The 24913-nt window shown below is 47.6% G+C and overlaps 4 protein-coding genes across 5 annotated transcripts in view; 3 read left to right on the top strand and 1 right to left on the bottom strand.

Annotated features, from left to right (window-relative positions):
• The window catches only part of LOC119843336 (butyrophilin subfamily 1 member A1-like), a 1931986-nt gene that overhangs the window by 1172961 nt on the left and 734112 nt on the right, over positions 1 to 24913 (bottom strand). The window contains exon 10 of the mRNA XM_043496872.1: positions 10014 to 10021. The gene's annotated coding sequence lies outside the window, so the exon portion shown is untranslated. The remainder of the gene's footprint in view (positions 1 to 10013; positions 10022 to 24913) is intronic.
• The window catches only part of LOC119843287 (zinc finger protein 850-like), a 1467609-nt gene that overhangs the window by 1299327 nt on the left and 143369 nt on the right, over positions 1 to 24913 (top strand). The window contains exons 6-7 of the mRNA XM_043496610.1: positions 2023 to 2045; positions 4934 to 4984. Coding sequence (XP_043352545.1) covers positions 2023 to 2045; positions 4934 to 4984 — 74 coding nt within the window. The remainder of the gene's footprint in view (positions 1 to 2022; positions 2046 to 4933; positions 4985 to 24913) is intronic.
• LOC119843319 (zinc finger protein RFP-like) overlaps positions 1 to 24913 on the top strand; it is a 555398-nt gene that overhangs the window by 462549 nt on the left and 67936 nt on the right. The window lies entirely within an intron of this gene.
• Positions 5233 to 11434, top strand: LOC122456622 (butyrophilin subfamily 1 member A1-like). The gene is made up of 2 exons (XM_043497138.1): positions 5233 to 7554; positions 9898 to 11434. The coding sequence occupies exons 1-2, from the start codon at positions 7515 to 7517 to the stop codon at positions 10443 to 10445; spliced, it is 588 nt and encodes a 195-aa protein (XP_043353073.1). The 5' UTR covers positions 5233 to 7514; the 3' UTR covers positions 10446 to 11434.

Genomic DNA, 24913 nt, shown 5'->3' with positions numbered 1-24913 from the left:
TAGAAGATACACACAATAAACCAAGGGGTACGCACACAAGCTCTGAAGTGTGTGTGCATCTGAACATACTGATGAATCTCATGCCCACCACGTACACATTGTTCTAAGCAAAGCTTTTGATACAGTCTCCCACAATATTCTTGCTAGCAAGTTAAAGAAGTATGGGCTGGATGAATGATCTATAAGGTGGATAGAAAGCTGACTAGATTGTCAAGTTCAATAGGTAGTGATCAATGGCTCCATGTCTAGCTGGCAGCCAGTATCAAGCGGAGTGCCCCAAGGGTCGGTCCTGCGGCCGATTTTGTTCAATATCTTCATAAATGATCTGGAGGATGGTGTGGATTGCACCCTCAGCAAGTGCAGATGACAATAAATTGGGAGGAGTGGTAGATATGCTGGAGGGTAGGGATAGGATACAGAGGGACCTAGACAAATTAGAGGATTGGGCCAAAAGAAATCTGATGAGGTTCAACAAGGACAAGTGCGGAGTCCTGCACTTAGGACAGAAGAATCCCATGCACTGCTACAGACTAGGGACCGAATGGCTAGACAGCAGTTCTGCAGAAAAGGACCTAGGGGTTACAGTAGATGAGAAGCTGGATATGAGTCAACAGTATGCCCTTGTTGCCAAGAAGTCTAACGGCATTTTTGGGGCTCTGTAAGTAGGGGCATTGCCAGCAGATTGAGGAACTTGATCATTCCCCTCTATTCGGCATTGGTGAGGCCTCATCTGGAGTACTGTATCCAGTTTTGGGCCCCACACTACAAGAAGGATGTGGAAAAATTGGAAAGAGTCCAGCTGAGGGCAACAAAAATTATTAGGGGGCTGGAGCACATGACTTATGAAGGGAGGCTGAGGGAACTGGGATTGTTTAGTCTGCATAAGAGAAGAATGAGGGAGCATTTTTGATAGCTGCTTTCAACTACCTGAAAGGGGGTTCCAAAGATGGATCGAGACTGTTCTCAGTGGTACCAGATGCCAGAACAAGGAGTAATGGTCTCAAGTTGCAGTGGAGGAGATTTAGGTTGGATATTGGGAAAAACTTTTTCACTAGGAGGGTGGTGAAGCACTGGAATGGGTTACCTAGGGAGGTGGTGGAATCTCCTTCCTTAGAGGTTTTTAGGGTCAGGCTTGACAAAGCCCTGGCTGGGATGTTTTAGTTGGGGATTGGTCCTGCTTTGAGCAGGGGGTTGGACTAGATGACCTCCTTAGGTTCCTTCCAACCCTGATATTCTATGATTCTACACCAGTAAAATGTTTGTTCAAATGAAACATTTTATTTGGGGATTACAGATGTATTGTTTTCTTAAACTCAGGGAGGGTGTTGTGCTTTGAGTTCTGTTTTAGTGCTGCAGAAAACCACAGGGATGAACGGAATTCAGATCGTTAATCTACTGAATACTTTTCCTCCCTGTCTTTCCATCCACCAAAACAAACCCCCATATTTACCCAGAAAAATTAAGTTTTCTGCACTGATTTTCACCTGTTTTTATTGTGGTAATAAACACTGATAAAATCCCAGGAAAAATTAACTAAAATAAAAACTGAAAATAAAGGTCCCTAATGATATGAAAGCAATAAAAGGCACAACTCCACTTTCTAGGAAGTGGGAGATTAGGAAAGCGAAGTTCTTTGCAGGGCCTATTAAGAAATGGGAATGAATCCAGCTTCCAGAATTGCTGAGCAGAATTGCATACATGGAGAAAAGCAAACGCTCTGGATACAGCAGTTGCATGTGGCAGTCAGGGATTCATGTGTCTGATCAGTCTGTTTGAGCAAATGCCATTGGCACAGGCAAAATAGAATTTAGAAGGAGAAAACCCACAATCATGGTGTGTGCTTAAGGGCCCCATTCCATCGAAATCTGTGAATGGACTTTTGAAGTTGCTAACTGCAGAGAACTGGATCTCGAGTTCAACTAGGGATGGCAAAGCAAGTCCCCTGCAGAGCAGGAGCAATCCCCATCTTGTGGCACATGGTACTGAGTGCTCTGTCTCTCTCTCTCTCTATTTCTTTTCTAGGACATCAAAAGCACCTGGAGCAGGTACGTGACTCCTTTCCATTCCTCCTCATGTGTCATGATGCTAGAAGGGGATTGTCCCCCCTGGGGTCAGATTTTGCAGGGCATTTAGACTCCTGAGATGTAGCTAGGCACTTGGTGGGGTTTTCCAAAGCAGCTAAGTGAGTTAGGCACCTCCCATTCCAGTCAGTGGCAGTTGGGAGCCTAGCTTGGTTAGGTGCTCTTGAAAATCCCAGGAGGCACCTTTAAAAATCAGGCCTTAAGTGACTTGCCCAAGGTCATGCAGGAAGGCTGTGGCAGAGCAGGGAGTGGAACATAGGTTTCCAGAGTCCTACAGCAACCCCTTAACCACTGGAGCATCCTTTCCCATGAGATTAGGCCCTTCTCTCTGAGGGGCAGCTTGTGGACCCCTTACTCTCTTTAACTCCCATTTGAGGATCTAGGCATTTAAAAACTCCAGTGAGGAGGGCAATTGACTCATCAGTGGGAGTTAAAGGCTCACAATGAGCCCACAAGACAGCAGCCTCTGGTAGCTCATTCTCAAGAAAGAAAAGATTTAGAGTGTTTCCCCCCACCCCAGGTGTGAGAAGGTGAATTTCGAGATACCAATGGCTGTGCCACAGGATGTGAGAGAGAGAGTTGGTGTCTCGTCCCAAAGAAATGTTTGTCTACAGGAAGCTCTGAAGAAATTCAAAGGTAACTTAACAGTTATTTGGGTTCATCAAGATGTGCCTCTGATTGTGGAAGGAGATGGACTCTGGCCTATTAGTTCTCAGCTCGTCCCAGCTAGACGTCTTTGTGGATGGGATGGGGAGGACTCAGGGCTGATGCCAGTTTGCCAGGCCTCCACTTGGATTGTCTCAGACCCAACCACGGGGGTCAAAATTGGCCACTCAGAATTTCAGAGACACACAATCACCAGATGTTTTAGAAAATGTTGAATTTAACCTCCATGGCTGGGATTTTCCAATGAACCTAAGGGATTTAGGACCCATCTCTCTCTGACTGTCAATGGGAGTTGGCCACCATGTGGCCTCAGCCCTTTTGAAAATCCCAGAGTCTGTACCTCAAGTTCCTCCATCTTTAAAAAGGAGGAAATAATGGCCAACCTACCTTATTGTGCTAATTATTGAATGCCCCCCCAGTGCTTTGAGATCCTTGGAGGGAGGTGGGAGATGGAGAGGTGCAAGATACTATATTTTGGACGATGACTTCATTTTAGTTTGGTCTCGCTGGAAAGGTCTCCCCATTCCAATCTGCCTCTCATTCTATGGTCTTTTCCTTTGGGCTATATCAGGATTACAGCACAGTTCCATGCCATGCTGCTGTAGCCATGGCAGTCCCAGGATATTAGATAGGGCTGGGGAGGTCATAGCTTTTATTGGACCAACTCCTGTTGGTGACAGAGACAAGCTTTCGAGCGACAGACCTGAAGAAGAGCTCTAAGTAAGCTCCAAAGCTTGTCTCTCAAGCACAATTACATTAATTAACGGTAGGAATGTCTCCAGAGTCAAGACAACATGAAATCACCTCTCTTCCAATCCTTCCTTTCTCTAGAGACCCGGCCCTCTGAACTGACCTCTGAGCCCAAAGGCAGAGAGAAAGAGTATGGGCTAGATTCACAAAAGGACTTGGGTCGGGCGGGTGTCTACTTGCCATTTTAGGCACCTAAATCCCAGAATCAGACCACACTGGGACTCACAAAGACCCCCACTCAGCTGCAACCAAACCTTGTAGGTGCCTAAAATCACTCATCACCTCTATTTTTGCAGTAAAAGTCCCTTAGGCACCTATGTTTCTGCCTCTGTGCATGCGCACTGCAGTTCCAGTCCAGCTCCAAGACACCTAAGCCCCAGAGAGATACGCTGGGGAAAGAAAGGCATTCCTCCTCCTAACTCACCTACAGGGCCCCAATCTGAGATACCTGCTCTGAGCATGCTTACTGACTCCAGCCCTATATGCAAACTTACCCAAAAGAACCAGGCTCTAGGGAAAGAGGAGCTCCCTTATAATGTATAGCTCTGTGATTAGGGTATGACCTGGGATGTGGGAGATCCCCAGTTCAAATCTTCTGTCCCCCCCAAGGGGAAGAAGGGATTCCAACAGGGGTCTGATATAGGCCCCCTTTATCCACTGTGTATAAATAATTGAGCAGAGGATCAGGCTTCTGGGTCTCTCACCTCCCAAGGGCATGCTCTAACCACCTGGGACGTTCTCATGATTTCTCTCTGCCTCTGGCTCAATGAATTATTGATTATCCCCAGTGGAACCTCTCCCACAGGAGAGCATGTGGGCACCCCACATCAGACAATCCTACAGCCCAGAGATTAGGGCTCTCCTTGAGAGGGGGCCGATCCCATTTCAAATCCCTGCTCCCTCTGCGGCACAGGGTTGACTTGAACCAGGGGTCTCCCAAAGGCCAGCTGAGTGCTCTAACCACTGGGCTAAAAGCTATGAGCGAGGTGGGTTTCCTTCCCCCCCACCCCCCAGGCCTCTTGCAAAAAAATGGCACAAGTGCCGGACACCAAGAGAGGGCTCGCAGCTGAGAATCCCATGCCGAGGGAGGTGCCTACCGTGCTGCCCAGACTCAGTCGCCGAACTCCCTGAGAGGGCTGGGGCTTAGCAGACCCCCGCACCGTGGCATTTCCCACTGGCTAGCGTGAGCAGGGAGTCGCCGAGCGTGCTGGCTTTTGTGAAGCTCACTCCAAGGCGCATCTCTCCCCATTCATGGTACAGATTGCCTGGGTGCCTGACTCCGGCTTTGTGACTTTCTAGGTGTCTAAGTGTTGGGTATTGTGATGCTAAGCGTCACCTTGCCTAAGTTTCTTTATGAATCCAGCCCCGTTTTCATGAGGCTATTTTCCTACAAGAAAGGGGGAAATCACCTCTCCTCTGATCTTTTCTTCCTCTAGAGACCCTGCCCTATCAACTGAACTTTCTGATCTCAAAGGCAGAGAAAGAGGGTAAGTTTTCATAAGGATATTTTCCTACAACAATTATTAATTAAAATCTCAGGATTAATTTTTTAGAAGACACTTCTGAATTCAAACAAGAGAGGTTTCCACCAATACAGAGTCATGGATTCCAAGGTTAGAAGGAATCATTACATCATAACGGCCATACTGGGTCAGACCAAAGGTCCATCTAGCCCAGTATCCTGTCTTCCGACAGTGGCCAATGCCAGGTACCCCAGAAGGAAAGAATAGAACAGGGAATCATCCAGCCCATCATCCATTTCCATTTTGTGAGGTATGAACGTGCAAATACTATTTACAATTGGAAAGTAGGGTACATTTTTTAGGTACAATAATCCGCCTTTAGGGCACACTCGGGTCACATTTTTCTGCTTTTCTCGGCAATTATATGGACTAGAAATTTGCTCTGTTTTTATTTTTTATATGAAAGACAAGCTTCACTGCTGGAAAACATCATTAACACAGAGGGCAGGTTGACCATCAGTGCCTTGTACTCTCCCAGAACGTGAAAGGAACCCATATTTTAACCTCTGAAAACTGGGAAATAAAGAGTTAAGGAAGCGTCTCCCACCAGTTCCTATGCTATACTTCCCTCTCATGCTAGCATCAGGAGCATGGACTCATGTGCTGGGCTCCATCCATCCCCAGCTGGTGGAAGGTCCCTTGCGGGGAAACCATGCTAAGGCCAGTACTGAACCAGGCAGAGAATCAGGACTGCAACGGCAGTCAAAAAAGCAAACAGAATGTTGGGAATCATTAGGAAAGGGATAGATAATAAGACAGAAAATATCATATTGCTTGTATATAAATCCCTGGCCCGCCCACATCTTGAATACTGCGTGCAGATGTGGTTGTCCCATCTCAGAAAAAGATATATTAGAAAAGGTTCAGAAAAGGGCAACAAAAATGATGAGGGGTATGGAACTGCTGCCATATAAGGAGAGATTAATGAGATTGGGACTTTTCAGCTTGGAAAAGAGACGACTAAGGGGGCCTATGATAGAGGCCTATAAAATCATGACGAGTTTGGAGAAAGTAAATAAAGAAGTGTGATTTATTTCTTCTCATAACATAAAAACTAGGGGTCACCAAATGAAATTTCAGAGTAGCAGCCATGTTAGTCTGTATCTGCAAAAAGAAAAGGAGTACTTTTGGCACCTTAGAGACTAACACATTTATTTGAGCATAAGCTACAGCTCACTTTGAGCTGTAGATCAAGAAAGCTTATGCTCAAATAAATGTGTTAGTCTCTAAGGTGCCACAAGTACTCTTTTTCTTTTTTTAAATGAAATTAATAGGTGACAGGTTTAAAACAAAAAAAAGGAAGTATTTCTTCACACAACGCACAGTCAACCTGTGGAACTCCTTGCCAGAGGATGTTGTGAAGGCCAAGACAATAACAGGGTTCAAAAAAGAACTAGATAAATTCATGAAGGATAGGTCAATGAATGGCTGTTAGCCAAGATAGGCAGGGATTGTATCCCTAGCCTCTGTTTGCCAGAAGCTGGGAATGGGCAACAGGGGCTGGATCACTATATGATCGCCTATTCTGTTCATTCCCTCTGAAGCACCTGGCATTGGCCACTGTCGGAAGACAGGACACTAATAGCTATTGATGGATAAATTCATGGAAGGTAGGTCCATCAGTTCAAGGCGTATTGTCTCTCCCTGAAGGTTGGTGCTCCTTGTGGTACTGGGAACTGTCCCTTTAAGTAGTTTGGCTTCCCGGACAGGAAGGAGGAGCATAGCAGATGCTTTGTGATACAGAACCCTGGATAAAGAGGGTTTCAGTCAAACATCATGCTCCCAGCAGGATTACTGGACACCACACTTGCAACCGTGTTGTGTCCCCATCCTTGTCCCATGAGCACCACTGGAGGCTGGGGAAGGGGTTCTCTTCTGATCTCATAGTTACCTATCTGGTCCCCTACAACAGCATCTGAATACGTGGCATCTTTTATGCCCATTTGACAAAAAGAGAAGCTGGAATGCAGAGAGAGGAAGGGACATGCCTGAGGTCACACAGCATGTCAGTAGCAGAGTGAGGAATAGAGCCCAGGAGTCCTGGCGTCTAACCTCTAGACCATGCATCCTCCCCAAAATGAGTGTAGTGCATTGGATGACTGTTACACCTCCCTCTGGTATGGACATTTAGTGCCACCGAGAAGTGTAATTCCCAGTGCACCAGAGAGCCCAGTGTCTCCCCAGCAGGGCTGCTCGCTACTGTCTCCTGGTCCAAGTGGGTGGAGGGGTTCTTACCCCATGTGTTGTACTCTTGGGCTGGGGACTTTCCATCAGGAGATGAGGGAGGAATAGGGCAGCATGGAAATGCATGAAAAGCTGAAGCTGGTGTCCCTGTTAACGTCTTCTGCCTGGTGTCTGCTGCTTCCCCTGTTCTGTTCTATTGCTGGATGTGGAGCACCCCCAGCAAGGGAGAGGGATCGGGGGAGGAGACCAAGATCCCCTCTGCCACAGATCCACAGGATTCGTGCTACAATCTCTGGGAGGAGCTCCTTCGATGGGCCAGACCACCAACATCAGCCCCCTCTTCCTCCAGGGTAAGCCACGTGGCTTCACCAACTCCTTAGGCTGGACCTCTGGGCCTTCAGCTCTCTTGCCTCACAACATGAGCTGTGTTCAGTGCGTCCAACTGAGACAGACCCCTGTGGGAGACCTCTATGATCTTAGGGAGCAACACACCTCTGCAAGCACCTGCAGTGACACTCAGCCACCGCTGTCACTGTCAAGCCCCTGGGTTTATTAGTCCACTGCTCTGCACCACAGTACAGGAAGACCTTGGTTAGCACAGAGACATGAAGGTGACAGTATAATCCATTCTGGGTAGCCGGTGCCCAACCCTGCTGTGCAAACCTTATGGTTCAAGCTCTGTCTCCATGTCAATCTGATCTGCTTTCTCAGACGCCCAGGTTTGCCCCCGACATAGGTGCTGATTCTGTAGGTGCTCTGGGGCTGGAGCACCCATGGAAAAAAATAGTGGGTGCTCAGCACCCACTGGCAGCCCCGTGGATCAGATCCTCCCCCTCCTGGCTGTCAGCGGCCCTGCCAATCAGCTCCTTCCCCTCCCTCCCAGTGCCTCCTACCCGCTGAGATCACCTGTTCGGGCAGGGGGAGGAGCCGGGGCAGGAAGAGGCGGGGTAGGGTGGAGACTTGGGGGAAGGGGTGGAGTGAGGGTGGGGCCTGGGGCAGAGCGAGGGTCAAGCACTCCCCAGGAAGTCAGCTCCTCTGCCCCCCCCACTTCTTCCTGCAGCCAACACGTAACATCCGCTTCACCCCTCCCCCACCTCTAGTCCTTTGCTCCCGAGCTGGGGCGATGCAGCTCAGCCACAGAGGCGGGGAAGTCTGTAGCTCTCCGGGTTGCTGATTGTTATGTTTCTATATCCGGGCAATTGGATTTGCCATTGTCTGCTGAGGACCTCAGGCCCCAGATAGTGACGTGGGCAGCTTACCCTGCCCTGGGAGCAAACACTCCCTTTTCACCCACTGGGTAACAACGCTGCATATTGGGAAACTGAGGCACATATAGGCTTCATAAAAAAATTGCAAAAAAATCCCAGTGCCTCACACCCTCCTAACAATACCTCCTTGATGCCTAGCGGGAACGACGGGGAATTTCCTGCTCAGCTTCAGCCAACAGGCAGCTCCCCAGGACTGACACTCAGGGCCCACCCCAGCCAGCCCGGGGCTACTCAGGAGCATGAGAAATGATCCTAGCCTCCCCCAGGGCTGAGCTCTGCCTGTAAGGGTCTGTCTGCACTGCAGAGTGAACCCTGGGGCTCAGCACCCACATTAGCCTGGGCTGCATGCAAGGAGCCATGCTGCTGAGCCTGACCTCACTTACTGTGTCCTCACTGGTGCTGCTGAGGCTCTAGGACTTCTGGGAGCACATCCCACGGCTGATGAGCTATTCTGTGTTTCTTTCCCAGTGATTCGTGGGGTACCCGGTTTGTCTTTCACAGGGGAATTGTGGGAAAGCACTGGAGGGCTATTTTCCCTCAGGTCAAGCTGGCAGTGGCATTAGTGGGGAGGCTTTTCACCTTCCTCTGCAGCATGTGGATGTGGGTGACGTGCCAGGATTATCTGGGGTATCTCACCAAATCATTTCCCTGCATTGCGGGGGGCCTCGGGCACTGGTGAACCTCGGTGCCTCCTCTTCTCTGCCTGTGGCACATCATAGCACAGTCTGCTGTAGGCTGTCATGCTTTGGGCTAATGTTGGTTGTTGGGTTAGGTGGGTGCTGGATGGAGTTGGTGGCCTGTGACATACGGGGGTCAGATTAGATGCTCTGATGGTCCCTTCTGAACTCAGACTCTGTGACTCTCAGCACTGGAGTGGTTTAGCCTGCACAGAGGTGCAGACTTCCCCAGTTCCCCGGGGGGGTGCTTGATCCTTGCTCTGCCCCGGGCCCCACCCCCACTCCACCCCTTCCCCCAAGCACCCACCCCTGCCCTATCTCTTCCTGCCCCGCTCCATTCTGCCCCCTTCCCCTGCCTCTTTCTGCCCCCACTCCTCCCTCTCCCCCCCCCCCGAACCTCCTGCCCACTGCTGAACAATGGATCCGTGGCAGGAGGAAGGCACTGGGAGGGAGGGGGAGGAGCTGATCGGTGGGTGAGAGGTGCTTTGGGTAGAGGGGGAGGAGCTAATCGGAAGGACCTGTTGGTGGGTGCTGCACACCACTGTTTTTTTTCTGTGGGTGCTTCAGCCCCGGAGCACCCACAGTCAGTGCCTATGCTGGGTGGAAAGCACCCTTGAACTCAGATGAAGTGTTTATGCATCTGGACAAGAAGGGCATTGGAGTTAGCAGCTGAGTAAGCACCTGGGTTAACGCTGCAGTGAGGACAGACTTTAACCCTCTCCTCCTGTCTCTCTTTCTCCTCTTGCAGTGCAGGCCACTCCGGATCCAGACCTGGGAATTTCCTGTTCCGTCGTGTCCATAGATGAGAGTGTGATACAGAAATACCAAGACACGGGATATTTAGTGACACAGAACCGGTTTTACCCTGCTGCCTGTGTGCTGGGCTATGAAGGCTTCACCTCAGGGAGATGTTACTGGCAAGTGAAGGTGGGGAACAAAAATGAGTGGGTTTTGGGCGTTGCCAAAGAGTCTGTGATACATGAGGGAGCGATAAGCTGTACGCCAGAGGAGGGGATCTGGGCTTTGCAGAGTACAGGGAATAAGTATTGGGCCCTCACCTCCCCTAAGACTGCTCTGGCCCTACCTCATAGCCCCAGTAACATTGGGGTTTATCTGGATTATGAAAGGGAGAAAGTTACATTTTATGACATTACATCTTCTGGCAGAGAGCTGATCTTTACTTTCACATCCTCTTTCACTGGGAAGATCATCCCCTTCTTTGGGAGCCGGCGTGTAGAATTTCTGAGTTCACTGGTAAGCATGCAATTAGGTGGTCACTGGTCAGCATATCGTTAAGACCTGTGACAGAGGAGCAGGGATCACTCAATACGAGATATCTAAAGTAGAGCAAAGACATAGGTTATATATAAATTACAGCTATCACACTTTGCCATTCTAATCACAGTCTTGCGAGCTTCAAGCATTCAAAAACTGTGTCAGGCCCCCCAACCTCATGAGATTGGTTTAAACATATTTTTAAATATTGTGTTATTTTTCTTTGTCTTCTGGTTTCCCAGCTTTCCCTGTTTCCAGTTTTCAATCTTTGCTACACAAACATGAAGGCTGGAAATGTATCTGTAGTATAATCTGAGATTGCCTTGCAATCTATCTACTCCAGCTGCTGGGGCTTTAAGAAAAACACTGAGTGCTGCGAGACTCACAATAAAATGGTGAGAGAGGACAAGACTGACTTGCTTAGCATTATACTTGTGAATGGAGTTTCTCGACCCTCTAACATGCCTGTCTCTGTAACTCTGTGATCCTCCAGACACACCCGAACTGGCCAACCAGTAGGCACTCCCAAGGTCACAGCAGAGCCTGCCTGTCTTAGGGCAGGTCTACACTTACAATGCTGTGCTGCTGTAATGCTTAAGTGAAGACACTCCTATGCTGACAGGAGAGGTTCTCCCATCAGTATAGTTAATCCACCTCTGAGAGAGGCGGTAGCTGTGTCCAGGGGAGAAGCTCTCCCATCAACGTACCGCTGTCTACACCAGGAGTTCAGTCGGTACGACTGCGTTCACTGAGGGGTGTGGATTTTTATAGCCCTGAGTGATATAGTTCTACCAATGGAAGTTTATAGTGTAGACCTGGCCTAAGTTCTGACTCACTTCGGGTCATCCATCAAAGTCCTCTGCTCTTTACTTATGAACATGGAAATCATAGTGGTGTTCCCCTCTCCCTCCAATTCCCTAGCTCAATGCTCCTATTTTGCTATGTTCAGTTATTTGGATGCTGTAGATTCAGATGCGTAAATTCACAGAATAAAGTTTATTTCTATCTTCTGGTCTTGGACTTTGTCACAAGGATATTAGATCTGTACAGCTCTGCCCTGAAAGGCTAGACAGACCCCGAGCAAATGCCTTGAAGGGGCTTGAAGAAAAGCAGCTGGGTAACTTTAAGCAAAAGCTCTAAAAGCAAAGCTTGAGGAATGAGTAAATAAAATCAAAGAATCAAGCGATGCTTTCCCCAGGCAAGAAAAGAAGCAACAACATCCTCATTGTGAAAGAAATCTGTTAGCAACTTCCAGCTGCCGAGGTACAGAAGGAAACTGGCAATAAAGTAGCCAACTCACATTATCATCTGCAGTAATATTATGGGGTGGCACCTAGCCACACCATTGTGTTGCAGCAGCATTTCTTTCCCAAACCAAATGATCCCTTTTTCTTTAAATTCACATTCACAATCTGAGTGGCTAGAAACCCGATACACCACCTGAAGGCAGAGGGAAGGGTTAGGGGTACAAATCTGGAGTCATTTGATCAAGGGGTTCATGAGATGCAGCCCCTCCCAACACGAGCTGTTTCTAAAACTGAGCTAGGCATGCAATACCAGCAGAATCCTGGCAGGGCTGGGTAAGAGAGACTCCCAGCACACCCTGGGGCCGGCCCGGGGCTGGAAGGCAGAAGAATTCAATCTCTTCTGTGGTGGTTTCTCAGCAGTTTGTCTTGGCTGAGGCATCGCACCCTGGGGGAGGTACCTGTGCTTTGCAGATGTGATAAGAGGCTGCAGAAGGTGAACTCAGACAAAGCTGGGAAAATGTTTCATGGATTCCAAGGCCAGAAGGGGCCACTGTGATCTTCTAGACTGATTTTCTCATCTCCTGTGTCACACAGGCCACGGAACTTACCCCAAATAATTCCTAGAGCATCATTTTGATTTTTTTTCCTGAATCTTGATTTAAAACTTGTCAGTGACAGAGACTCTGCCATGCCCCTTGGCAAATTGCTCTAGTGCTTAATTACTCTCACCATTAGAAATGTACACCTTCATGCCAGGTCTCTGTCAAATACAGCAGACCCACACCTCAATCACTGAACCCCGCGGCCTTTGGAAATGAACCTACCAGCTCAACTAGCCACACAGGCCAGTAGTTCAGGCGTGGTGCATGACCCAGCTGCACAACACTGAAACAAGGGTGCAGTTGATTCAGGCTTGGAGCACAGCCTAGATACCCAGCCCTGGGGCTGGGGACAGGGGAGGTAGCTGAGAATAGGTCAGCTCTGTGCATGTCCCAGGCACACAGCAGTGCGAGCAGACTGGGAGAGCCGACAGCCGGCCGACTTGGGGCATAGCAGACACACAGCGTTGAGAATGTGCAGTGTTGGGGCATGACATGGACATAGCACTGACTGGGGCGGGGGGAGCTGCAAACAGTCATGCCTAGTGCATGGCAGAGACACACGGTGCTGGAACTGGGGTGGGAGCAGCCACGCTCTGCGCATGGTGCTGACACGCGGCGCTGACAACAGAGAATCAGCTGAGACTGGGGTAGCTGATGAGAATGGGCAGGCTCGGTGAATGACAGACTCTGTACCTCAGTTTCCCCATCTGTAAGCTAGTTGGGCTCTTCCAGGGCAGGGCCAACCTCCTTTGACTTGCTTGGAGGTCAAGAAATAAGTTTGTGTTGTACAGGGCTCTGGCGGGGGTTCCACGTTCACAATCGCCCCCAGTTGGGAAGTGAGGGTGCATCAGAAAGGAGGATACTGCAGGGTTGTGCTTGGCGAGACGAATTTCGGATGATCTTCATGTGGCCTGAAGGGAAATTCCATCTTGTTGCAACATTGTATCCCGCTGCAGAGCCATCCTTGTAACCAGACGCATCCCCAGCGGTGCTCCAGTTACCGCCCTTTTCCCACCATGGTTACATTACATGTTCTGGGCCCAGGTGGCTGCTTCTCCAAGGCCCCCTCAGTCTGTCCCAAGATGCCCCCTCCTGCAGCTGGAATAGACAAGGGAGCTGGGAGACTCTGTGTAACCCCTCACCTGTACAATTCAGGGGTCCCAGTACCAGTTCCCCTCACATACACTTTCCTGGGCCATTGGTCCTCTGCCCTGACCTGGGATGAATCTCTCTCTAAAGGGGAGAGAGGAGCTCTGTCTGCACGGTCCATTGAGTCCCTGACCTGTTTGCTGAGCCTCACAGAGGGGCACAATCAGTGCAGAGTTTGCTGGTTACCTCGGCGTGTGATGGAGACACCTACACCCCGGGAACCAGGCTGAGATCCCAGCGCATTTCACGTAGCCCCCTGAGCAGCTCCCCAATGGACTTTCAACCACTGGCCACATGGACAGGATTTGGGCTATTAAACTGAAACAGACCAGCCAGAAAGAAGCATCTTTACTTGGTCCCAACCCCAAAGCTTTGACACTCACTTTGTTTCTCCCCAGAACAAGGGGTTTGGGGACGGCTGAATCTTTCTCAGGTGCCTCTCTGAAGGGAATCCAGAGAGAACTAGGTCAGATGTAAGTCGAGCAGGGGAAAAGAGGGGAGGTGGGCAGTGGGGGCAGGAAGATGAGCCCAGGAAACTCCTAGATTCATAGATTCATTGATATTAAGGTCAGAAGGGACCATTATGATCATCTAGTCTGACCTCCTGCACAACGCAGGCCACAGAATCTCACCCACCCACTCCTGCGAAAAACCTCTCACCTATGTCTGAGCTACTGAAGTCCTCAAATTGTGGTTTAAAGACTTCAAGGAGCAGAGAATCCTCCAGCAAGTGACCCATACTACAGAGGAAGGCGAAAAACCTCCAGGGCCTCTTCCAATCTGCCCTGGAGAAAAATTCTTTCCTGACCCCAAATATGGCGATCAGCTATTTACAGGTTTCAGAGTAGCAGCCATGTTAATCTGTATTCACAAAAAAGAAAAGGAGTACTTGTGGCACCTTAGAGACTAAGAAATTTATTTGAGCATAAGCTTTCATGAGCTACAGCTCACTGTGAGCTGTAGCTCATGAAAGCTTATGCTCAAATAAATTTGTTAGTCTCTAAGGTGCCACAAGTACTCCTTTTCTTTTCAGCTATTTTCAGATCCTGTTTACAGATTGGCCTTAAGATGTTTGTTTGGGCCTGCAGAGCTATGTCTTGCTGCCCCATGGCTGTTCACTATTACCTAGTCTTTCTAAGGCTGCTCTGCAGATGGATGGACTAATGATTTTGCATCTGCACACACAGTGCTCACTGGGGCCTCGCTGGTGTAACTATTCTGTCTTTTCCCTTGCTTTCTAATGAGTTTGTCTTTTAAAAATGCCAGCATCCTAATGGGGATTTTCTGAGCTGTAGCTGACACTAGAGATTGACAACATTAGCTCCAGTATTTAGTCAAGCTTTTCCCTGTAAATTTCACACCACTCCTAGGGCATGCTGGGTTACAATTCTTACCATAGCCTGCAGGGGCTGTAACTTTAACTATGGTCTGATTCCAGCTCAGCAAATGTGAGTCTCTTCCAGGGTGTGGGGAAAGCCCAGTGTTTATTGCATATGGAGTTTGTGTCCCCAGCAGACGTTGCATGGGATTTATAGATTTTATAGATACTAAGGTCAGAAGGGACCATTCTGATCATCTAGTCCGACCTCCTGCACAGCGCAGGCCACAGAATCTCACCCACCCACTCCTATGAAAAACCTCACCCATGTCTGAGCTATTGAAGTCCTCAAATCGTGGTTTAAAGACTTCAAGGAGCAGAGAAGCCTCCCTCAAGTGAGCCGTGCCCCATGCTACAGAGGAAGGCGAAAAACCTCCAGGGCCTCTCCAATCTGCCCTGGAGGAAAATTCCTTCCCGACCCCAAATATGGCAATCAGCTAAACCCTGAGCATATGGGCAAGATTCACCAGCCACATACTCCAGAAAATTCTTTCCTGGGTAACTCAGATCCCATCCATCTAATATTCCATCTCAGGGGATTAGTCCTATTTACCCTGAATATTTAAAGATCAATTACTTACCAAAATCCCATTATCCCATCATACCATCTCCTCCATAAATTTATCGAGTAGAATCTTAAAACCAGATAGATCTTTTGCCCCCACTGCTTCCCTTGGAAGGCTATTCCAAAACTTCACTCCTCTGATGGTTAGAAACCTTCGTCTGATTTCAAGTCTAAACATCCTGGTGGCCAGTTTATACCCATCCAGGAACAGCTCACCCTTACCTTAACCTGTCTGCAGATCAGGAAAGAGTCAGACATGAACACACATGACAGGACCTGCCCAACAATTCTGAGAGATTTAATTCCGCTGTGTGCACTGGGCTCTGAAGGATTCCCGGCAGGGAAACATTACTGAAAGGTGGAGGTGGGGAATGGGGAGAGCTGGACCACTGATGCCAGAACATCAGTGAAGAGAAAGGGATGGTTCTGTGTAAAACCTGAAGAGGGTATCTGGGCTCTGAGGTTCTGCTGGAACCAATTCCAGGCTCTCACCTCCCCTATGGACCTCTGTGACTCTGAGCATAAGACTCACAAAGATCAGGGTTTATCGGGGCGAGTGGCACTTTACGATGCTGATAACAAGACCCCAATCTTCATGTTCAATTATTCTTTCACTGAGAAAATCTTCCCTTTCTTTTTTCTTCAGCCTCCAAGATCATACCTTAAAACTGTGCCCCTAAAAGCCAATAAATGGATTTCATTGGGTGTCATTTTTTCCCTACTGTTTACACAAGTCTCCAAGTTACTAAACTGGAAAGAGAAAAGATTTGAGCAACATTAAAAGAAAGGCTCAGATTCACAAAGGGACTTAAGCAACTAAGGCCTGGTCTACACTACAGAGTTAGGTCGAAGTCTGGCAGCTTACGCTGATCTAATAATGTCAGCATCCATACCACAGTGTTCCTCCCATCGACCTAACTCGCCTGCTACGTCGATTGAATAACTCCTCCTCCAAGAAAGGTGCAGCGCTTATGTCAACAGAGTTAGGTCAACGCAGTGGCAGTGTATACGCTGCGTTGCCTACATCAGCTTAAGTGGCCTCCAGGAGGTGTCCCACAATGCCCCATTGTGACCCACTCTGATCACTGTTTTGAACTCCGCTGCCCATCAGCCAGGTTCACAGGAACAAGCCCTTCCTGTTTAAGGACTGGGAATTTTTGAAATTCCATTTTCTCCTTGCTCTGCATGGAGAGCTCACCTAGCAACTGCCCAGCTGAGCAGGCTCCAGGCTCCCAATGCTCTGCTGCCTGCACTGCACAGGGAGTGGTGGATCTCCTGCGTCTGTGGGGAGAAGAGGCTGTGCAGACCCGGCTCCGATCCAGCCGTAGAAACGTGGACGTCTATGAGCAGATTGCTCAGAGCGTGGGGAAGAAGGGCGACAAGAGGGTCCCGCAGCGCTGCCAACGCGACAGCCAGGCGTACCAGGAGGCGAGGGAGGGAAGCAGTCGCTCCGATGTGGCTCCACAGACATGCTGCTTTGACAAGGAGCTGCACACTATCCTCTGCAGTGACTCCGTGCCACTCCCAAGCCCCATGGATACCGGAGGAGTTGGAGTCATGGGCCACCACAGGCAACCCTGAGGATGAGAACGGGAGACGGGCGAGCGGGAGGTCGATTTTCAGATTCAGGGCTTAAATTCAGCTGGAGCTGTCCGGAGCAGAGCTCTGGTAAATATTTTCAACCCCGCTGAAGTTTTTATAGCATATTGGAGAAGGGCATGGGAGGCTCCGCGAAATACACTACAAGAATTTAAACCCTGATCAGATCAAACTCTGTGTTCTAATCTGTAATAGACCGAGACTAATAAAGAAATAACACCGCCTTCATTCTGGGCTTTACATACACTCGCCCTGAGGTTTAATGCTATAGAACACTTTTCCCAATCACAGAGGTACTTTATTTGTGTCCAAATTTAAAATAGAAATGTCACACTCGTAGCAAATGGTGACAGGAATGTCCCCAGTCTGTCATAATGCCCTGCCCCTGGACCAGAGCATGAGAAAACGTAGAGGTAGCACTACTGTGATAGGGGAACCCCTATCATCACAGGTTTCAGAGTAGCAGCCGTGTTAGTCTGTATTCGCAAAAAGAAAAGGAGTACTTGTGGCACCTTAGAGACTAACAAATTTATTAGAGCATAAGCTTTCGTGAGCTACAGCTCACTTCATCGGATGCATTTGGTGGAAAAAACAGAGGAGAGATTTATATACACACACACAGAGAACATGAAACAATGGGTTTATCATACACACTGTAAGGAGAGTGATCACTTAAGATAAGCCATCACCATCAGCAGGGGGGGGAAAGGAGGAAAACCTTTCATGGTGACAAGCAGTTTTTTTTCCACCAAATGCATCCGATGAAGTGAGCTGTAGCTCACGAAAGCTTATGCTCTAATAAATTTGTTAGTCTCTAAGGTGCCACAAATACTCCTTTTCTTTTTGCGAATACAGACTAACACGGCTGCTACTCTGAAACCAGTTTTTTTTCCACCAAATGCATCCGATGAAGTGAGCTGTAGCTCACGAAAGCTTATGCTCTAATAAATTTGTTAGTCTCTAAGGTGCCACAAATACTCCTTTTCTTTAAGCAAGGTAGGCTAATTCCAGCAGTTAACAAGAATATCAGAGGAACAGTGGGGGGTGGGGTGGGAGGGAGAAATACCATGGGGAAATAGTTTTACTTTGTGTAATGACTCATCCATTCCCAGTCTCTATTCAAGCCTAAGTTAATTGTATCCAGTTTGCAAATTAATTCCAATTCAGCAGTCTCTCGTTGGAGTCTGTTTTTGAAGCTTTTTTGTTGAAGTATAGCCACTCTTAGGTCTGTGATCGAGTGACCAGAGAGATTGAAGTGTTCTCCAACTGGTTTTTGAATGTTATAATTCTTGACGTCTGATTTGTGTCCATTCATTCTTTTACGTAGAGACTGTCCAGTTTGGCCAATGTACATGGCAGAGGGGCATTGCTGGCACATGATGGCATATATCACATTGGTAGATGCGCAGGTGAACGAGCCTCTGATAGTGTGGCTGATGTGATTAGGCCCTATGATGGTATCCCCTGAATAGATATGTGGACAGAGTTGGCAACGGGCTTTGTTGCAAGGATAGGTTCCTGGGTTAGTGGTTCTGTTGTGTGGTGTGTGGTTGCTGGTGAGTATTTGCTTCAGATTGGGGGGCTGTCTGTAAGCAAGGACTGGTCTGTCTCCCAAGATCTGAGAGAGCGATGGCTCGTCCTTCAGGATAGGTTGTAGATCCTTGATGATGCGTTGGAGAGGTTTTAGTTGGGGGCTGAAGGTGATGGCTAGTGGCGTTCTGTTGTTTTCTTTGTTGGGCCTGTCCTGTAGTAGGTGACTTCTGGGTACTCTTCTGGCTCTGTCAATCTGTTTCTTCACTTCAGCAGGTGGGTATTGTAGTTGTAGGAATGCATGATAGAGATCTTGTAGGTGTTTGTCTCTGTCTGAGGGGTTGGAGCAAATGCGGTTATATCGTAGCGCTTGGCTGTAGACAATGGATCGAGTGGTATGATCTGGATGAAAGCTAGAGGCATGTAGGTAGGAATAGCGGTCAGTAGGTTTCCGATATAGGGTGGTGTTTATGTGACCATCGCTTATTAGCACCGTAGTGTCCAGGAAGTGGATCTCTTGTGTGGACTGGTCCAGGCTGAGGTTGATGGTGGGATGGAAATTGTTGAAATCATGGTGGAATTCCTCAAGAGCTTCTTTTCCATGGGTCCAGATGATGAAGATGTCATCAATGTAGCGCAAGTAGAGTAGGGGCATTAGGGAACGAGAGCTGAGGAAGCGTTGTTCTAAGTCAGCCATAAAAATGTTGGCATACTGTGGGGCCATGCGGGTACCCATCGCAGTGCCGCTGATTTGAAGGTATACATTGTCACCAAATGTGAAATAGTTATGGGTCAGGACAAAGTCACAAAGTTCTGCCACCAGGTTAGCCGTGACAGTATCGGGGATACTGTTCCTGACGGCTTGTAGTCCATCTTTGTGTGGAATGTTGGTGTAGAGGGCTTCTACATCCATAGTGGCTAGGATGGTGTTTGCTCAAGAAACTCCCTGAAAAAGCACAAGAACAAATCCGCACAGACACACCCCTGGAGCCAGGACCTGGGGTATTCTATCTGCTACCCAAGATCCATAAACCTGGAAATCCTGGACGCCCCATCATCTCAGGCATTGGCACCCTGACAGCAGGATTGTCTGGCTATGTAGACTCCCTCCTCAGGCCCTTCGTTACCAGCACTCCCAGCTATCTTCGAGACACCACCGATTTCCTGAGGAAACTACAGTCCATTGGTGATCTTCCTAAAAACACCATCCTAGCCACTATGGATGTAGAAGCCCTCTACACCAACATTCCACACAAAGATGGACTACAAGCCGTCAGGAACAGTATCCCCGATACTGTCACGGCTAACCTGGTGGCAGAACTTTGTGACTTTGTCCTGACCCATAACTATTTCACATTTGGTGACAATGTATACCTTCAAATCAGCGGCACTGCGATGGGTACCCGCATGGCCCCACAGTATGCCAACATTTTTATGGCTGACTTAGAACAACGCTTCCTCAGCTCTCGTTCCCTAATGCCCCTACTCTACTTGCGCTACATTGATGACATCTTCATCATCTGGACCCATGGAAAAGAAGCTCTTGAGGAATTCCACCATGATTTCAACAATTTCCATCCCACCATCAACCTCAGCCTGGACCAGTCCACACAAGAGATCCACTTCCTGGACACTACGGTGCTAATAAGCGATGGTCACATAAACACCACCCTATATCGGAAACCTACTGACCGCTATTCCTACCTACATGCCTCTAGCTTTCATCCAGATCATACCACTCGATCCATTGTCTACAGCCAAGCGCTACGATATAACCGCATTTGCTCCAACCCCTCAGACAGAGACAAACACCTACAAGATCTCTATCATGCATTCCTACAACTACAGTACCCACCTGCTGAAGTGAAGAAACAGATTGACAGAGCCAGAAGAGTACCCAGAAGTCACCTACTACAGGACAGGCCCAACAAAGAAAACAACAGAACGCCACTAGCCATCACCTTCAGCCCCCAACTAAAACCCCTCCAACGCATCATCAAGGATCTACAACCTATCCTGAAGGACGAGCCATTGCTCTCTCAGATCTTGGGAGACAGACCAGTCCTTGCTTACAGACAGTCCCCCAATCTGAAGCAAATACTCACCAGCAACCACACACCACACAACAGAACCACTAACCCAGGAACCTATCCTTGCAACAAAGCCCGTTGCCAACTCTGTCCACATATCTATTCAGGGGATACCATCATAGGGCCTAATCACATCAGCCACACCATCAGAGGCTCGTTCACCTGTGCATCTACCAATGTGATATATGCCATCATGTGCCAGCAATGCCCCTCTGCCATGTACATTGGCCAAACTGGACAGTCTCTACGTAAAAGAATGAATGGACACAAATCAGACGTCAAGAATTATAACATTCAAAAACCAGTTGGAGAACACTTCAATCTCTCTGGTCACTCGATCACAGACCTAAGAGTGGCTATACTTCAACAAAAAAGCTTCAAAAACAGACTCCAACGAGAGACTGCTGAATTGGAATTAATTTGCAAACTGGATACAATTAACTTAGGCTTGAATAGAGACTGGGAATGGATGAGTCATTACACAAAGTAAAACTATTTCCCCATGTTTCAGAGTAGCAGCCGTGTTAGTCTGTATTCGCAAAAAGAAAAGGAGTACTTGTGGCACCTTAGAGACTAACAAATTTATTAGAGCATAAGCTTTCGTGAGCTACAGCTCACTTCATCGGATGCATTTCCCCATGGTATTTCTCCCTCCCACCCCACCCCCCACTGTTCCTCTGATATTCTTGTTAAATGCTGGAATTGGCCTACCTTGCTTGTCACCATGAAAGGTTTTCCTCCTTTCCCCCCCCTGCTGTTGGTGATGGCTTATCTTAAGTGATCACTCTCCTTACAGTGTGTATGATAAACCCATTGTTTCATGTTCTCTGTGTGTGTGTATATAAATCTCTCCTCTGTTTTTTCCACCAAATGCATCCGATGAAGTGAGCTGTAGCTCACGAAAGCTTATGCTCTAATAAATTTGTTAGTCTCTAAGGTGCCACAAGTATTCCTATCATCACAATTTGTTACCCCTGGGCCAGGAGATGGGGAAAGGTAGAGGATGGGGAAAGGTGACAGGTAGCAAATGGCAATGGGAATGCTACCTCTGGACTACAGGATGGGGAAAGGCAGAGGCAGCAAATTGTTTCATGGCAGTAAAAGAGAGAATAGAGATGTCAGTAGCAACTACAGATAGCAAATTGTGCAGGCAGCAGTTTGTAGTTTTGAACTAACAACTTAAAATGCCTTGTTCAAAAATTTTAAATAACACTTAACTTTCAGATGCCTGAACAGCAAATGTTACTTTTCTTGTCTGCGGAGTAAACACTGGCATTTTTATCTGTTTGAATAATCAAAGTGGTGCTTTCCGTGCCTTCTAGGCTGCAAAGATTTGAACTGCTTCCTGCTGAAAGTCCACAGTCTGGGCCAGCTCATGCTCTATTCAGATGGTTGCAAGGCTGACCAGCCTCTCCTGTGTCATTGTTGTGCATAGATCTGTTTTTATTAACTTCAGCTTGGAGACGCTGCATTCTCCACTGGCAACTGCTACAAGAAGTGTTAGAAGTATGCGCAGAGCAACAAAAGCATTTGGAAAGAGGTGGGTCATCTTATTTGTGCACATATTTTCCACGACAGCCTTTGGAGTTGATCCTGCTGAAATGTATCTTGAAAGGGCTTTCAGTTCATCACCTAAATCACTCGCATCAGTATCGTGCATGTCATCATGCGTCAACACTGTCTCTAGTGCCCTGTATTGCTGGTGTAGATCTTCTTCAGGTATAGTGAGGAGTTTTGGAATATCGTATAACATCCCAAATATACTGCTGTGTTCCTTGAGCTGCATGAAATGTTCTTCAACTGACTGTATTGCACAATCTAGCAACTGGTTAAAGAATTCAACTTTGAATTGTTGTTTGGGGTTTCTTATGGGATTATCCCGTGCCTCGTCATCAAAATGTCTTCTTCTGTGGTGACTCTTGTATCCTTGAATGGGTGGGAAAATAGCTTCAGTGTCAAGTTCCTCTAACAACTTCTCTGCACTTTTCAAACATTTTGAAATCTCTCATCTGAGCGGTAAGACTGTAGGTATGACTTTGCTTTGTCCAGTTGTTGCATTGCTCCAGATATGTCAAGGTCAACACCTTGGAGTCTCTTGCTTACAACATTTATTTCAAACAGTATGTCATGCCACAACACTAAGCCACACAGAAATTTGAAGTTATATATGTTTCTGGTGATTCCATTTCCCTCTGCCACTGTTCTCCCACGAACAGTTCCTGACACAGCATTATCCTCCATAATGGCAACTATGGCATCATCTATCTTCCCAATTTGGTGTTTGATAGGCTTTATCTCCTCCACTCGACTTTCCCATCGTGTGGCACTCAGTGGTTTCAGTATCAGAGAGGATGTTCCCAGATGTTGCTTCAAAATTTGCCATTGATGAGTTGATGCCAAGAAAAATACATAGATGCTTTGAATTACATTAAAAAATTCAACAGCCTCACTAGAACCTGATGCTGCATCACTGACCACCAAGTTCAATGAATAAGAACTGCATGGGACAAATAAAGCTCGAGGGTTTAACTCTCAGATCCGTGTCTGTGCTCCTCTGTTCTTTCCTCTCATGTTGGCACCATTATCATAGCCCTGACCTCTCATGTCAGCTATCACAATTCCCGTATCTTCCAGCTTTTTAAGAAGCACATCTGTCAAACCAGCTCCTGTAGTATCATCCATGTCAATAAATTCTAGAAAATGCTCTCTGACAGTCACCATTGCATTTTCACTAGGTTCTGTTGTTGTTACAAAACGCACCATTAAAGTCATTTGTTCTGTATGGCTGATGTCAGGTGTGCAGTCCAGAATAACAGAGTAATATCTTGCTGACTTCAGATCTGCCACCATCTTCTGTTTGACTTTTGTTGCCAGTAACTGTATGATCTCATTTTGAATTGTTTTTCCAAGGTAGTGGTGTGTACATGTTTCTTGGGTGGTGACTCTTCTTAGCTGCTCCTGGAATACAGCATCAAACTCAGCCATCAGCTCCACAATTTTAAGGTCAATTAAGTTTAATTTCCATTGTTTGGCACATACAGCTGATCTGAAGTACCACACAGTGCTAGATTTTGGGTAACAAGCATTCTCACAATGGCAATGAGCCTTTTCAGAACATTTTGCCAGTAAAGAGACTCTGATGCAATCTTCTCTTGATTCTGATCATCATCTATGGTGGCCTTTAACCTTAGTCTCATCTCATGCTCTTTCCACCTATGGAATGCTCTCGTGATTTGCTGCCTTCTCATGGCATGCCAGATTTCTAGCCAGATTTTTCCAGTCCTTTGTTTCTGTAGAACCCAATGTGGCTGGAATATTAGACTGGAAGAGTTTGCAACAAAACCAGTATGCAGCATTCTGGGTTTTTGAGTACATAAGCCATGGCCTTTCCACTTTGTCACCATTGGGGATTTCACGCCAGTAATGTCTTGGATGGAAACTTCTCTTTTCATTGTCTTTGGGGAACATGAAGTTTTTCACTTGTTGAGGCCAATGCAGTACAAGGAAGTCCCTCGGGCTACTGCTCAAGTGGGTCCACAGTCCTGGATCATCTAGACTTAAGGAACTAAACTCAGGAGCAGCTGTTTCTTGCGCCTCCACCACACTCTTCTCTGATTTATACTTTTCTTCAGGAATGTGCATGGTTACATCCATTTGAGATGGAGATATGGATGCTGCAGTAGCTGCCAGGTCACCTGCACTCTGACTAACTGGAAGATCAGGCATCTCCTCACCACTCACATCCTCACTGGGGCCGGAAGGCTCACCGTGAACATTTGTGTCTATGTATCTCAGGAGAGCTCCTTCCTGCTTAGATAGAAAAGCTTCCTTCACTTTCTTTCTTTTTCTGAGTGCTGCCCCAGAGGGGTGTTTTCTTCTTTCACTCATGACTGCTGTTCTATGCCAGCTTTAGCGGCTCTCAACACTCAATTGAAGGGGACAAATAAGCAGGCTGGTAACAAATTGTCAGAGTGGCCACCAGTGGTAGTTGGTGTCCATGCTGTGAGGCCACCAAAACATTTGTTGTGAGAACCCCTGCACTAGAGAGCTTACAGTGGCGCAGCTGCATCAGTAGCCATGACCTAAGAGTGCTATTGAATATCTTGATTTACTTTTGACCTAGCACTTAATTCGGTGTCACTGGTCTGTTTTGATGGCTGCATCAGATCAATTCCAACATTTCAGGAGATTTTCTAGGTGGCCATTAGAAGGAGGATGATTTTGGTGACAATTGGAAAACAATGAGGAGCAAACAGGTGACAAGCCTGAGCGGGCAGAGCACCAGTCTCTGACCCAGAGCAACAGGAGCTTCGCTGCCGACATCCAGAT

The sequence above is a fragment of the Dermochelys coriacea genome, chromosome 14 (genome assembly GCF_009764565.3).
Source record: "Dermochelys coriacea isolate rDerCor1 chromosome 14, rDerCor1.pri.v4, whole genome shotgun sequence".
In the NCBI taxonomy this organism is placed as follows: Eukaryota; Metazoa; Chordata; order Testudines; family Dermochelyidae; genus Dermochelys; species Dermochelys coriacea.
The sequence above is the reverse complement of the archived record's forward strand: the minus strand, read 5'-3'. Positions and strand labels throughout refer to the sequence as shown.